The sequence below is a fragment of the Parus major genome, chromosome 22 (genome assembly GCF_001522545.3).
Source record: "Parus major isolate Abel chromosome 22, Parus_major1.1, whole genome shotgun sequence".
NCBI lineage: Eukaryota > Metazoa > Chordata > Aves > Passeriformes > Paridae > Parus > Parus major.
In genome coordinates this window covers 1,862,727-1,876,867 of record NC_031790.1, presented here as the reverse complement: position 1 = coordinate 1,876,867, position 14,141 = coordinate 1,862,727, and the positions used below count along the sequence as shown (strand labels likewise).

General features: G+C 47.3%; 2 protein-coding genes across 3 annotated transcripts in view; one reads left to right on the top strand and one right to left on the bottom strand.

Annotated features, from left to right (window-relative positions):
* The window catches only part of DOCK5 (dedicator of cytokinesis 5), a 74,516-nt gene extending 65,528 nt beyond the window's left edge, over window positions 1–8,988 (top strand). The window contains exons 50-52 of one of the 2 annotated variants that reach the window (XM_015648867.3): window positions 191–326; window positions 2,231–2,328; window positions 4,958–8,988. In XM_015648867.3, the coding sequence (XP_015504353.1) occupies window positions 191–326; window positions 2,231–2,328; window positions 4,958–5,059 (336 nt within the window). In that variant the 3' untranslated portion in view covers window positions 5,060–8,988. Of the gene's footprint in view, window positions 1–187; window positions 327–2,230; window positions 2,329–4,957 lie in introns of both variants that reach the window. The other variant, XM_015648866.3, reaches the window with a different exon arrangement.
* Window positions 8,989–9,308: 320 nt separating this feature from the next.
* Window positions 9,309–12,685, bottom strand: GNRH1 (gonadotropin releasing hormone 1). Its single transcript, XM_015648801.1, has 4 exons — window positions 12,635–12,685; window positions 11,962–12,103; window positions 11,165–11,260; window positions 9,309–9,451 (listed from the first exon to the last, which is right to left on the bottom strand). The coding sequence occupies exons 2-4, from the start codon at window positions 12,100–12,102 to the stop codon at window positions 9,410–9,412; spliced, it is 279 nt and encodes a 92-aa protein (XP_015504287.1). The 5' UTR covers window position 12,103; window positions 12,635–12,685; the 3' UTR covers window positions 9,309–9,409.
* Window positions 12,686–14,141: the final 1,456 nt, after the last annotated feature.

Here is a 14,141-nt window from a genome sequence, read left to right as displayed (position 1 = left end):
TGTGCTCACCTGTCCCAGGCTGGGTGTTAGTGTCACTGCCAGCTCTGAGTTACCTGGCTGTGCTCACCTGTCCCAGGCTGGGTGTTAGTGTCACTGCCAGCTGAGTTCCCAGGCTGGGTGTTAGTGTCACTGCCAGCTCTGAGTTCCCTGGCTGTGCTCACCTGCAGGTTTGTGTGTCTGTTCCCAGCAGGGCCCGGTGGGGAAGGTGCAGAGACCCAAGAGCCTGCAGCTGGGGGATACCAGGCTGAGCCTGCTGCAGGGCTCCTCACTGCAGCCAGCCATCTGCAGCCCTCCTCCCATCACCCCCAAAACCCCCCGGACCCACAGTAAGTCCTGCTGCTGGAATATTGTGGGAACTCTGTGCTGAGGAGGGAGGGAGGGAGGGAGAGAGGAGCTGCTCTAAGCTAGGTCATGGTGCCTCGGGGCTGTTGGAAATCTTGAAAATCAAGGTTTATCCCATGGGAATGCATTTAAAAATGTTTCTGGGGGTCAGTGTTGTTATTCCATTTTACAGACGGGGTTTGGGGCACAAACAGTGGGAGCTGAGCCCAGCTGCTGCCTCTGGAGCCCCAGCACATTCCAGGTGGCCCCTGCCTCTGTTTCCCAGGAAAGCAGGGGCTGTCATTTTTGTCAGATGACAGAATTTTCCTGTGGTATCAAAGATCAGATCTCTGCCATGTGATGGGAGTGCCTTGCACATCACTTGTTGAAGCTCCTCAGAGGAGTTCCAGGGAACGGTTTCTGGGTTTTTCAGTTCCTTTCTTGTTTTCTCCTGTATTGGCCTGGACAGGAACGATGGGGAGGGACTTTGCACAGGGTGATGGGACATAGGGGAACACTTCTAAACTACCAGAGGGCAGGGTTAGATGGGATTTTGGGGAGAAATTCTTCCCTGTGAGGCTGGGGAGGGGCTGGGATGGAATTCCCAGAGCAGCTGTGGCTGCCTCTGGATCCCTGGAAGTGCCCAAGGCCAGGCTGGATCACCCTGGGACAATGGGAGGTGTCCCTGCCATGGCTGGGGTGGCACTGGCTGGGATTTAAGGTCCTTCCAACCCCACCCATGCTGTGATTCTCTGAATTTTGGGAGGGTTTGATGAACCCTGAGAAGAACAGCACGTGCAGGGAGTGTGGATGGCTGAAAAGTCATCGAGTCAGGTCTGGAGGAGCATCCCCAGCAGGTCCCCAGGAGGGAGCTGCAGCTATCCCGTGGTGTTGGGGATCAATTCTGTGGCTAAATTGTCAATGCAAGTCCTGGGGGTTCTGTTAACTAATGAGCAACAACTCCCATCACATGGCAGAGAGTTCTAGGAGAGCTTACTGGGACACTCAGCTGTAAATGTTCCACCTGAAGGAGATGGAATTTATCTTCAAGAATTAACAAAATGAATCATTTCAGAGGTAACAAAAACAGGCTGAATGTAAAACAGTGCAATAATCTGATCCTGGGAAAGAAGAGGAGGGGAAAAAGGGTCTTTTTTCCTTCAGGAAGTTCTGTAGTTAACTCTGCAGCAATGTTTAAGTGTGCTTTAAGGTAAAAATAAGATTCCCTGGGCAGTTCCACCCCTAGAACTCCCTGACGGCTGCATTTCTCAGCCTGCTGCTCTTTTCTGAAAGGAACAGAATTTCCTGGCTGTCTTTCTGTGGGTATTAAGTCAGAATCCAGTGCAGAGAATGATCTAAACCAGCATAAAAATTTTTGGGAGAGGATAAAACCAAAAAAATACCAGGGCAGGGGATGAGCTGGGGAGACAATCAGAAACAAATTTTGGAGCTCTGTGAAGAAAGATCTGGAAAAGGAAAGTGAAACCTCTCTCTTCTCCTTAGCAAGGGGTTTGACTGCTGGAATCCTTCTGCAGTTTGGGTTTTATCTCCTCCATAGCTGGGGTTAAAATCAGACTGAGGTCTGAGGGGAGCCCCAGAACACAGCAGGTGTGCTGATGGATGCAGTTTCTGCTCTCAGGGGCAGCTCAGAGCCATTTGGGGAAGGGAAAACTCCTCAGGGCCCTGGGAACTTAGGGGGTTCAGCAGGGACCCAGCACATCTGGGCAGGGAACTGCTCCCAGCTGGAAAGAACAGGATATTTAATGAACCTCCCTTAAGATCTGTGTGCAGTCCCATTTCCTGTCCCTTTCCCACCTTTATTTGTTCTTTTTTTTTTTTTCTCCTTATTTATTCTTATTTTTTCCCTTATTTTTTCTTGTGTTGTTTCTTCTCTCACTGTTGTTTCCAGGCTTCCCCTCCTTGCAGGCTGATGGGTTGGCCACACCACCCCCCCCTCCACCCAAAAGCAAACCCTACGAGAGCAGCACCCCCAGGAACTCAGTGGAGGTGAGGAAATGGGAGCTGACGGTGTAACTTTTTAAAAATTCTTTTTTTGTTTCTTTTTTCTTTCTCGATTCTGCTGCACTTCTGTATTTTTCACTCCTGGATTTCTCAGCTTCTCTGAGCTGAGCTCCTTGGGGTGGGTTACTCCATTATGGGGAGTCCAACTTATCACAGTTCTCTGGTCAGGACAAAAACTCCAAAGCCTGTCAGGATCTTGTTTCTCGTGTTTATTAGGATGTTATCACAAAACTTGGCAGATCTCTCCAGACTTTCTGCACAAGTTCAACTCACTGCAACCTGACACATTTCTTTCTGATGATACAGAATGGCCTTGTGGCTCACTTTGGCCTTTGAAGATGCAAAATGGCCCTGAACTACACAGTTCTTTTTTCTTTATTCTTATCCAATTAACTATAGACACATATATTATTTTTCTTAATAACCCAATGACCTGTGTGCTGCATCATGGCATTTTCTATCCAATCACCTACTATTACCCAAAAACCTCTAGAAGAAGGAAAAGAAAAACAGTCTAAATCCTCCATCTTACCTTCTGATTTCTAAATTGTTTTAAACTCTAAACTTTAACTTTTTCACCCAGTGACTTAAGAAACTCTCTAATCTATACACTCACATTTTTAGCTTTTTCTAACTTCAACAGCTGTTTTCATGTACCACCACGAAAAATGTGCTTATAAATTTCATGTTATATGAAATTCAGTGTTTTTCTGGATCTCAGAGCTAAGCAACAGAAACAAGGGCAGACATTTCTGTCTCAGACTTCAACAGACGGGTTTTTGGAGAGCAGCTTTGGAGAAGGAGGCACCAGTGGAATTTTCCAAGCTGCTCTTAGGGTGGTGCTGCTTGAAACCTGTCTATCATTTCACTGCTTCGCTCCCTGAAACCACAAAAGAAGGCAAAAAAAGGGCTTTTTTTGGGGGAGAAGGGGGAATTGTGTTGTCCTTGGTCAGGAAAAAGGTGGGGGGTGGGAAGAGATATGGAAAACACACCAACAGCAAAAGTTTCACAAACACAATCAGCCTAAAACAGTGCAATGATTTGGGCTGACAAAGAAGTGTGGGGGGAAAATCACAATTTTCAGAGGTCTCCAATGTCTCCTTCTAAACTCAGCTGGGCAGAATCTGATTTTTCAAGCCATTAGCGATTTTCAAAAGCCTGTATTTAAATCCTGCCCTTTGCCTCAATTCCAGAGTGATTTGCCTGTAGGAACACCAAATTTCCCCTTTTTCAGTGCTGCATCACTGATGTTTCTGTTACACCTTGGTGTTTCCAGGCTGTCTGGAATCCCTGACATGCAAACATTGAGTCAGAATGGTTCCACCTGACACGAAGGTGCTGGTGATGCCAGACTAATTCCATACTGGGGGGAGCAAAGAAAGGATCCTTCTGTGACTGTGAGAGGGATGGTGCCTTCCCAAAACCCATCAGGAATTACCTTTTGCCATTGAAAGGGAGGGATGTCTCCCCCAGCCCAGTTTACAGAGAGGATTTGGGAGTGCCTGAGATAAACTGGGATTTGGCCATAAAGAAGTGATCACACTTAACAATTTCAGCAGCAGGGGCATACAAGAAAACAGCTCAGCACTTAATTCTGTGTTGTGACAGTGGAATAAAGCCTTGAAACATGGGAGGGGGTGGAAGTTTTTCTTCTTTGCCCTTCATTTGGCTGGAAGTGCCTGTGGCTGCTGTGGTGCTGTGCCCAGCAGGGACATCCCAGCTCCAATGATGCTCTGGGAGTCGCTGGATCAAGAGGATGAATCAAAGAGCCGCATTCCCTTGGGCCTTGTAAAGAAGCTAATTACTGCCATGTCCTGGCCTGCAGCATCCCCCTTGGCTGGCAGCCAGAGGGAAAGGATTCACAGGGCTGTAGAGGGAGATTGGGAAGGATTTTTCTGAAGGGTTTTGTTACTTTGCTCTTGTAAAGTTGGGTCTGTCTTCCTTTGGTTAAAACTGTGCTGAAATGTTGAGTTTTGCCTGAGAAGGAGGCTCTGAAACTTGAGTTTTGGCTGAGGAGTGATGAACCACACAAGTTCCTCACTCTCCTGGCCTTTCCCATCTCATTTATTTATAGGATGCCCCTTCAAACAGGCAGAGACAATTTGAAAAAGCCCCCCTTTAGTGCAGCTTTCTGCAAGAACAAGAAACACCCTCCAAGCCCTTGGCAGGCAGGCCGGATGTGGCTTGTTTAATCAGAGCTGCCCTTGCTCCCATTTGAGGGTGTTTTGCCATTCTGATTTGAACACATTTTGCATCCTTTTGGTGCAGCCTGTCTGGCCAGCAGCAGGAAAAAAACTGAATTTTGAACCCTGGAAGGAAATGGTTTTGCTGCCGTTTCACTGATCACCAAAAGGAGGGATAAAAGCTGAAGTTGGGCTGCAGGTTGGGAGCAATTAAAATCTGTCCTAGGCATACTTGAGCAGCTAGAACATTTCAGCTTCTGTTTCCTGCTGGGGATCTGTCCTTGCTTGGCCCTGCCACGTGGAGCTGAGGCCAAGCTCCAGGGTTTGCTCCCAAAAGAACCATTGGGACCTTTTGGGTTTCTCATTTGGGGAAGCAGAACTGCTTCCACTTGCCAGTAGTGCTTTATTTCTTTGTGTTTCCACCTCCTCAGGTTGCTCCGCCGCTGCCCAGCAGACGTGAGGCCAAACCTCCCCCTCCACCCCCAAAAACCAGGAAATCCAGCGTGGTGTCCTCGGAGCAGGGGCTGCAGTGAGGATTTGGGGTCACAGCAACGCCCAGCATGCAGTGGTTGCTTCATTTCCAGCCAGCCTGCTGATCTCCCCTGCCATTCCACCTGGAGTTCTCCTGGGAAATGCCACCAAGGATGTGTTGTTGGGACTGGATTCCCTCCCCTCTGTTTGCCTGTGCAGTGCTGACACACTAATCCAGATGTCTTCCTGCTGGAATTCTCTCTCCTGGCCTTGTCTGTCCTGAGTTTCTGCAATCCCAGCAGCTCCTTCCCAGTGTAACTGGGAATCCTGGGGGAGATCTCACTGCTGGTTTCCTGGGAGTTTCCTGACTAGGTCAGGGTCTCTGCTCAGCTTGTGCTTGGTTTGATCTCATTTTGTGCTTTTTAACGTGGAGAAAATAGCTCCTGGGAATGTGTGAGGTGACAGCACTTTTGCCAGGGCTGGACGGGTGGCACCTGCACTGATACCAGGACTGGTGTGAGACCCATAAACAGCTTGTGGCCTGTTTATTATTTATCATCAATCTTGATGAAGATTTTGTTTTGTCTTGGAGGAAATAATTGTTTGTTAATTCTGTCATTTTGTTTCTGATTATCTTGTAGGAGTTGGGAAGAGCCACTAAAACGCTGCTGAGGGTGTTGCTCACAACAGGAATGGCAATTACTGTTGGGCAGGGGGTTCCCAGGCCATTATTGTGCTCCCCTGACTGGAATGGGTTTCTGACCTTACTGAAAAACCAAAGTTTGTTAAACAAAATGAAAAGTTCCCTCAGCAAAGGAAAACCAAACCCAACAAAACCCAACCCAACAAAAACCACCCCCGGGAGGGTTTTGTTCAGACTGAAGTTGTCATTTCCTTTTGTTCTTCCCAATTCTTTTGACATCATTGTGACTGCAGGAGCTTCTGTGCTGCTGCCCAGCTCTGTAAGCAGATTGTCCTCATCCCAGAGTCGTCCCAGATTCCCAAACCTCCAGCTTGGAGCTCCTCTGGAGGTGGCACTGCAGTCACATCCCATCCATCCCCAGCCTCACTGCTGCCTGCACTTCCAGCTATCTCCGGCCTGCTGCTTCTCAGGGGAAATCTTGGGAATCTTCCTGGACACCCTGGCCAGGTTTTCCCCCTCTCTGGGGCTCTGCAGGACATGTCAGCTCCTTGTTGTGTTCTTGGGCACAGACACTGCTTGACTTGAAAGCCACTGGGTTTTTCTTGTCTTGGCGTTTTCCACCCACCCTCCCTGGTGCTGTCACCACGGCCTCCCGAGCATCCTCTGACATCCAACGACAGCTTCTTGTCTGGGCTGAGAACTTTGGGCAGAACAACAGGATGTGGTCTGAGCTGTCTGAAGCACATCTCAACAGCACCGATTGTTAACTCAGAATATTTTTAATTCAGTGCTTTTCCCTTTTTTTCAAATTTTCCTTTGAATCTGCTGCCGGTGCTCGGTGCTTTCAGGGGAGGTTGGGTTTAACTCCCTGCATGAATCAGCAGGAGCACAGGAGGGGTCCCAGGAATGGTTTCCCTGGTGTGGGCAAACAGACTGAGCTGTCAGGTTTGGGTGTTTCGGTTTTAAGTCACTTTGGAGTCCTCTTTCCCAGCCTTTTTCTTCGGTTTTAACAACCTTAACACGTGGAGGTACCTTGTGCATCCAGGTTTTTTCCTGGAGAAGGGAACCACTCCATGCACAAAACACTGACAGGAGGAGCTCTGACCCTGGGAAGAATTTTTCAGCTGATCTTTAACCAGCTTTTTACTCTTTTACTCGGCAGATTTGGCTCTGGCTGCGTTTTTTGCAGATTCCAAACAGAATTCTTGGCACCTCTGTGGTTGATTCTCCTTCCATGGGTGAGAACAGTTGTCACCTTCAGCTCTGCTCTGGAAATCGCTCCTCTCACCTTAAAGCTGTCCTGGGTTTGCTGCTCACAAGTTCAGGTTTCTCCTCTGACCTGGAATCAGAGGCAGCAGCTGACACTGAAGAGTTCAGAATAAGTTTTCCCTTCCCAGGACATTTTGGGCATTTTCACTGGCAAATTTGCCGGATAGGCCTCTAAATTTGGTTAGTTTTTTTTTTTCCCTGTTCACCTTTATTTATATTTATATTCTGGAGTTTGTAAACTTGTCCACTCCTCCTCCCTTTGGCAGTATCCCCAAACTGGTGTCCAGTTCTTGTACCTGCATGATAAAAGCTGGCATCACTGGCTCAGAGGTGCAAGGTGGAATTTCTGTTCTGTGCCCAAAGGATTCAGGGTTTTGGGTCAATTTTAAGGGAAAAAAATCATCCAGGATGATCATGTCAGATTTTTAAAGGCAATAATTGGGCATTTAACTGTGTGAGGAAGAGCTGGGTATTCAACTGATTTTATGTAAGTGGAATTAAGTGCCCACTCTTAGGAGAAATCCCACCAGAACCCTGATTTTTTAAAGTGTTTGCTCTTTGCTTGGGAACCTGCCTGACTTGAGTTGTGAGATTTAATTTTCAGGAGACAATTTAAGGTGTCTCTTCCTTGTTTTTTTTTAAATGAGGATCATCTCTTCAGGTTAATTAGGTGCTCTAGGAAATGCCTCGAATGTGCTTTAAACTGGAGGGTTAAAAATGGGAATAGGAGTCCATAATGATAATCTCTGCACACCACAAATTACAGCAATTTCTACCCAATTCACGATTTTGAATAAACTCTCAAAGTTAAACATCCAGTCTGCAGAGGAGACAAAACCTAATCATATTTCAGAGACAAGCTGTTCAAAGCTGCTGTGAAATTTTAAGTCTTTGAGGATTTCAGTTTTTCTCCTTTGGAGAAATGTGCTCAACACTTGTTTTCTGGAGCTTTTAATTAAAATTTGTCATGCTGTGATAAATTCCTTTAAAAATGTGACAGGCTCTAATCCACATCAGGGGAAGAGGGGAGCAGCAGCTTTGCCTTTCAGTGGATTATTGGATTAGGAAAGGACACAGATTCCAGGGAGAGCAGCTCTGTGATCTGCAGTGGCACACAACTCCAGCATGGATGTGCAGAGGTTTTTTGGGAACTGCATCCCAGAAAATCCCCCCTCCCAGCCCAGTGTTGGCTCCAGGTTCACACTGAGTTGGACTTGCAGTGACAACTCCCCAGATTTCCCTCTCCTTATTTATTTTTATCATTTTAAATGGAAATAATAACTTTAAATCTGTAATTATTTTTTTAATATAACGAAAACATTCCTGACCTGCTTCTGTAACCTTCTTTTGATTATTTTTATTTTTAATTAAAAAACTTGACCTTATTTTTACTGTTGCAGACCAAATCCTCTGGTGGACCAGGGTGAGCTTTTCCAAAGACTACAGCAGGGAGGAAAAATAACCAAATAATGTGATTTTATGGCTGTTCAAAAGCACGAGGTTCACCAGATTCTTCTCTCTGAGCATTAATTCAAGCACCTTTAGCACAATTTGGGCACTCCAGCAGTTACTCAAAGGAGGTTCACACCTTAACCTGTTTTTCAGGTCCACGTGGTGCTGGTTTGTATTTTTAGGCAGAGGTGGAAGCGCCTCAATTAATCAAATGTATATTTGATCAATTTTTCTCACTGTGGTATTACACAGATTTAATCACTCGAAACCCTGAGCCGTGTTTGTGGTGAATTCAGGAGGATTTAAGTGTTGTGGGAGGCGTTTTTGTGTGTTTTGGGATATCCTAGGTTGGTGGTTTCATTGCAAACTCACTTTTGCAGACTGCAAATATGGTGTTTGGGTTTTTTTTCCAGTCCTTTGCAACTTAATCGGTAAAAAATACAGTTTTAAGGTGGCTCTGGGGAGAGCAGGAGCTTTGGGAAGGGACTGCAGCTCTCTGGGTAAATGCCACATGATTCACTAAATCTGTAAAGCAAGGTGTACAAATTTTCATGGGGTTTTTAAATGTAATGACTGTTGTAAAGTTTGTAAATACATTTTTTAAATAAATGTAGTTTTCATGACTGAACCAGAAAAAAGAGTAGTAAAAGTCTTTCTTCCATGGACCACTGATGGAGAGGGGAGTTAATTCCAAAAGTAAATTTATCCTTTTATCCAAATTTCCTTGCTGTTTTACCCAGAGAGGAGTGAGAAGAGGCCATGGTTTTGTCTGGACACGTGAAACAAAAGTTGTCACATCCAAACTTTCCCTGCAGGACTCAAAGCAGATCCTGCTCTGCTGCTCCCACTCTGGACTGGGATATGTTCTCTTTTACATAAATCAATAATCTACACCACAATTTTCCACTATTTTAATGCAATTTATTTAATTTATTTAATATATTTAATGCAATTTCAGGGTATTTATTCACATATTGAGCATTTGAGGAGGAATTTATGTTTACACAGTTTTGGAACCTCACTCTGGCTATGTGGCTCCATTTGGCTTTTAAACCTTCTTTCTTCTGCCTTCTCCCTCCATCAGCCTCTCCTGTAACCACACACCAAATTCTGGGTTTAAAGAGCAGAAATGACTTTGAGGATGGAGTTTTTGGGTGCTAAAACACCACAGAGTTGAAGGCCTGGGGTGCTTTGGATGGAAAAGAACTGGGTGAGTATCTGGGGGTTCATTCCCTGAAGCCCCTCAGTGAGGGGGATTTTTGTGCTCCCTCCCACCTTCCCCAGGAAATTATGATAATTGGAGTTTTTCCATGGGGTGGAACATTTCCATCCACTCCCCTTTCTTTCCCTGTTTAATATTCCTGTAGCAGCTCCAGGAATTTGTTAGGCTGGAAAAGCTGGGTGTGGCACTGTGTTTTCAGTGTTACGGAGCAGCAAGAAACGAGAAGTTCCTGAGCAAACCTCAGGGTCTGGTGGGATTTGGTCCTTTTAGCTGCACAAAGGCAGGCCAAGTTTCCTTCAGCGAGCCAGAAAGGACTCATTTCAAATATCCTGGTAACTATTCCAGTGTGTTTTCCTGCCTAACTTCATCTCTTGCAGTAAAAAAAATACTTAAATACAGTAAATTAGTGCTGCTGGCAGCCATGGACCATGATTCCAATACATGCTCAGTACAAATAGGATTAAAGATGAGCTCAAACCATATTTATTTAGGTAGTTTCTGCATGAAAATCCAGTGGAATTTGGGCTCTGCATGACTGTTCCTGATTTTATGAGCCTTTTCTAGGCCTGGCTCCTCAGTGAGAGGCTGGAGAGGCTTTCAAGCACTCGGAGCTTTGGGGTTTGGCTTCAAATTAGAAACAGAGGCTGAGCTTTTGGGATGGCCCAGGGACACTGCCTGGGAAGTGGTGGCCATCTGGCCATGAAGGTGTTGCTGGGTTAATGAAAAAGCCATTTCTGCCTGAGAGGGCTCCCTGTTTTTCAGGGAAGGCAGACGGGAGGTTTGTGCTGTCGCTGCTCTGCAGCAGCTGCTGGAAATGCATTTCCCAGTCTGGGACCTTGGGAGCAGCAGCTTCCATCTGGCTGCTCCTGCAGCCTGAAACCTGGGACAGCTCTGGGACAGCCCAGGGACAGCCCTGGGACAGCAGGGACAGCTCTGGGACAGCCCAGGGACAGCTCTGGGACAGCAGGGACAGCCCTGGGACAGCCCTGGGACAGCTCTGGGACAGCCCAGGGACAGCTCTGGGACAGCCCAGGGACAGCTCTGTGACAGCAGGGACAGCTCTGGGACAGCAGGGACAGCTCTGGGACAGCCCAGGGACAGCTCTGGTACAGCTCTGGGACAGCCCAGGGACAGCTTTGGGGCAGCAGGGACAGCTCTGGGACAGCTTTGGGGCAGCAGGGACAGCTCTGTGACAGCCCAGGGACAGCCCTGGGACAGCAGGGACAGCTTTGGGGCAGCAGGGACAGCTCTGGGACAGCTTTGGGGCAGCAGGGACAGCTCTGGGACAGCAGCAGGGAGTATCCAGGGAGGGTTTTGGGAATGGAGCAGGTGACAATGAGGGACCTGTGCAGGTAATTTTGGTCCAGTGGGAGGTGTCCCTGCCCATGGGACAAGGTGAATTTTAGGGCCCTTCCAACCCAAACTGACCTGAGATTCCATAAGGACAGAGATTTTTTTTCATTCTTCCTCATGTGAGCTAAACTTTACTTCCTCTTCCTCCTCCACCACCCTTTTCTCCCTCCCCTCATGTATTTTCTTTAAATTTTCCCATAGTGATGACAGAAAAACCACATTACTCACCATGGCTTCCTTGAGATCCCTGATCCTGGGATTCTGCTGCGAGCCTGGGCACTCGCTCTGCTGCACCTCCTCTAATTTTTCCATTTCATTTGCAATCTGGATTGGAAAAGTGACACGAGGAGGTGATACTAGCTGTAGGAAGGGAAATTTTTCTGCCAAAAATGGCTCTACCCCAGTTACAGATGGAAGTGAAACTGTTCCACTACACAGCTGAAATTCACCTTTCCTCAGGAACTCCAGGATGCTGGAATGAGGAGGAGGCAGACATGAAGTATGGATTGGAAAGGAGGGGAAAACCACCAGTGGACAGAACCTTCCACAAGTGCTTTGTCATTTAATTGCTGAGCATCCACCACAAGCAAATTGCCAGAATTTTAAGGGAACTGGAGGAGTTGTCATAAAATAACCCAACAGAACGTTGGAATTTAGGGAGAGGATGGAAACAGATTTTACCTGGACCTCAGACCTCCATCTTTCCCTTGGAGCTGGCTGCCCAAATTATTCCACAGTGCTTCAGTGAACGTTCAAAGAGATTTTATACACAGTGATTATGAAAAAATACATATATTATTTTTTCTACATACAACAGAGCTACAATGTGGTGTTCTTTGTGCCAGGCTGATATCACAAATATCACCTCACCCCTTATTTCCCAAACCCTACTTCAAACAAAGCGTTTATCCCCAGACCTGGTGGCGTCTGGGGGACAGACACAGGGACAGGTGTGGAGGGAAGCTTTTGTCGCCTTTTTGGCTGCGTTTTTGCAGGCCAGGGTTGTTTCCCAGCCCAGGACCCACCTCCTGGAATGGTCCCAGCAGGACCTGGGCGCTCCTCTTGCCCCCTGGCTGGAGGCCGTAGGACCAGTGCTGAGCCAGGCACAGCCCCACGGCCAGCACGCACAGCAGGACGCTGGCCACCATCCTCCTGGCCTTCTCCATCCTGGCAGAGACAAAAAAGCACCTGTCTGCTCACAAAAGCACGGCAGCTCCATTTGGACCTTGGAGAGGGACGGAAACAAGGCGTTTGTCGGTCACGGAATGGTGGAATGTGCTGGAAGGGACTCACAAGAGTTGTGGAATTCCAGCTCCTGGCCCTGTACAGACACCCCAAAAATCCCACCCTGTGCCTGCTCCTGTTCTGATCTGCACCTCCTGGGCAGGAGCCCCAGCTGGATTTGCAGCCTCTCCAGAAGTGTGGATTAGCTCACTTGAAAGAGATTGGACATCTGAAAAATTTGGCTGAAGATCTAAATTAGGATTTCTGAGTTCCCGGCATGTGTGGACCTCAAAGGTTGCGTTCCCTGGTGGTGTTTGGCAGACGTGTTCAGCTGGTTCCTGCTCTGGTGTCCCTGCTCCTTAAAAACTGCTCTTTGCAGTCTCTCCTAATCTAATTTTTTTTCTATTTAAGAGGAGCATCTGCAAGCACTGGATAAATAAAAAGGGAGTGTGGGATGTTATTCCAGCGCATTACCTGCTGCCTGAGAGAGGTTGAGGAGTAAACTCCAGGAGCTCTTCTGCTCTGGAAAATGTCTGTCAATGTGCTCTCACCTCCCTTTTTATATCCAAGCACCCCCAGTGCCACCTCTTTCCCAGCCGATTTTCCCCACTTCTCCCTCCCAGGCTGCAATTTTGGTGTTACAGTGGCTGTCATGCAGCACAAGCAAAGCCCATAATTGGAACACCCCTGTGCAGCAATTAATTAAGCTCCTTTCTCTAAGAGCCATAAAAGTAACAGCCTTGCTTTTAAGAGGTTGTAAATCCCACACTGGGATCCAGCTGGTCCTGCTGGGAATCACAGGAGCTTTTCTGTCGGTGAGTTCTGGCTCCTTTAGTGAAAGTTCTTGGGTGAGTTTGAATTTGTTGAGGGTGTGAAATGGGTGAGGAATTGAGCTCTTTAAGAATCCTGGAATATTTTGGGTTGGAAAAGACTTTAAATTCATCTATTTCCACCCCTGCCATGTGCAGGGACACCTTCCCCTACCCCAGGGTGCTCCAAGCCCCTTCCAGCCTGGCCTTGGGTACTTCCAGGGATGGAGACTCCACGATCCAGGCAACACCTCATGCCCATCTTCATTTATGAAGGAAACAACTCTTCTGTGCTCAAACAGAGCCTGTGGTTGCTCAAGTGCCCAGAGCAGTTTGAAATCCTCCTCCTTAATATTTAAATTCAGGTGCCTTGGTGTTCTTTGCCCTGTGAAATGCCAGGTGGGATTAAACTGGATGAGTCTGTGACTGTAAATCTACTTTGTTGGCATGATGGAGTCTGGTGTGAATAGGATCCCAAAATCCTTTTTAGAAGGGTCTGGAGTGCCAGGGACAAGGGGGAATGGGTTTAAATTGAAAAGAAAGGAGGTTTAGGTTGGGAAGAAATATATAATTTGGGTTTTATTAGGACAAATTCCTTCACTGGGAGGGGCTGGGATGGAATTCCCAGAGGAGCTGTGGCTGCCCCTGGATCCCTGGAAGTGCCCAAGGCCAGGCTGGAGCAGCCTGGGACAGTGGTAAGGGTCCCTGGGGATGGAACTGAGCTCCCTCAGTTGATCCTTAAGGCCTCTTCCAACCCAAACCATTCCATGATTCCCCGTTTTTCAGTCTCGAGACTGAACACTAAACACTGCAGGTTTATAAAGATTTATTTGCATGCAGGAGTTCAGTAATTTTGACTGCAGAAATTGGATTTTTCCCCACCTGGCAGCTCCTCTGCCTTGCTGTGAGCTGTTCTGTGCTACCTGATAACGTCTCATGTTCCCTGCTCTCCAAACATCCTCTGCTCTGGCTCCCATGACCTCTCGAAGCTTTAATGGATTAAAGTGATTCAGGGAGGATTTGGTGACTCTTAGTAGAGTCATTCTTCCTGCCCCCGTGCTCCTCCCACTCCTGCAGGGGCAGCCAGCACTGAGCTCAGCTCAGGTGATCAAGCTGAGAAATCAGCTGGGGTCAGTGGGAGAAATGTTCCTGTTGTCCGTGTGGATTCACCC

Coding starts and splice junctions, on each gene's coding strand:
- GNRH1 (XM_015648801.1), bottom strand. CDS start 12,102: ATGGAGAAGGCCAGGAGGATGGTGGCCAGCGTCCTGCTGTGCGTGCTG. Junction 11,261..11,961: donor TGCTGGGACCATTCCAGGAG/GTGGGTCCTGGG, acceptor TTTCCAATCCAG/ATTGCAAATGAAATGGAAAA. Junction 9,452..11,164: donor GGGATCTCAAGGAAGCCATG/GTGAGTAATGTG, acceptor GTGTGGTTACAG/GAGAGGCTGATGGAGGGAGA.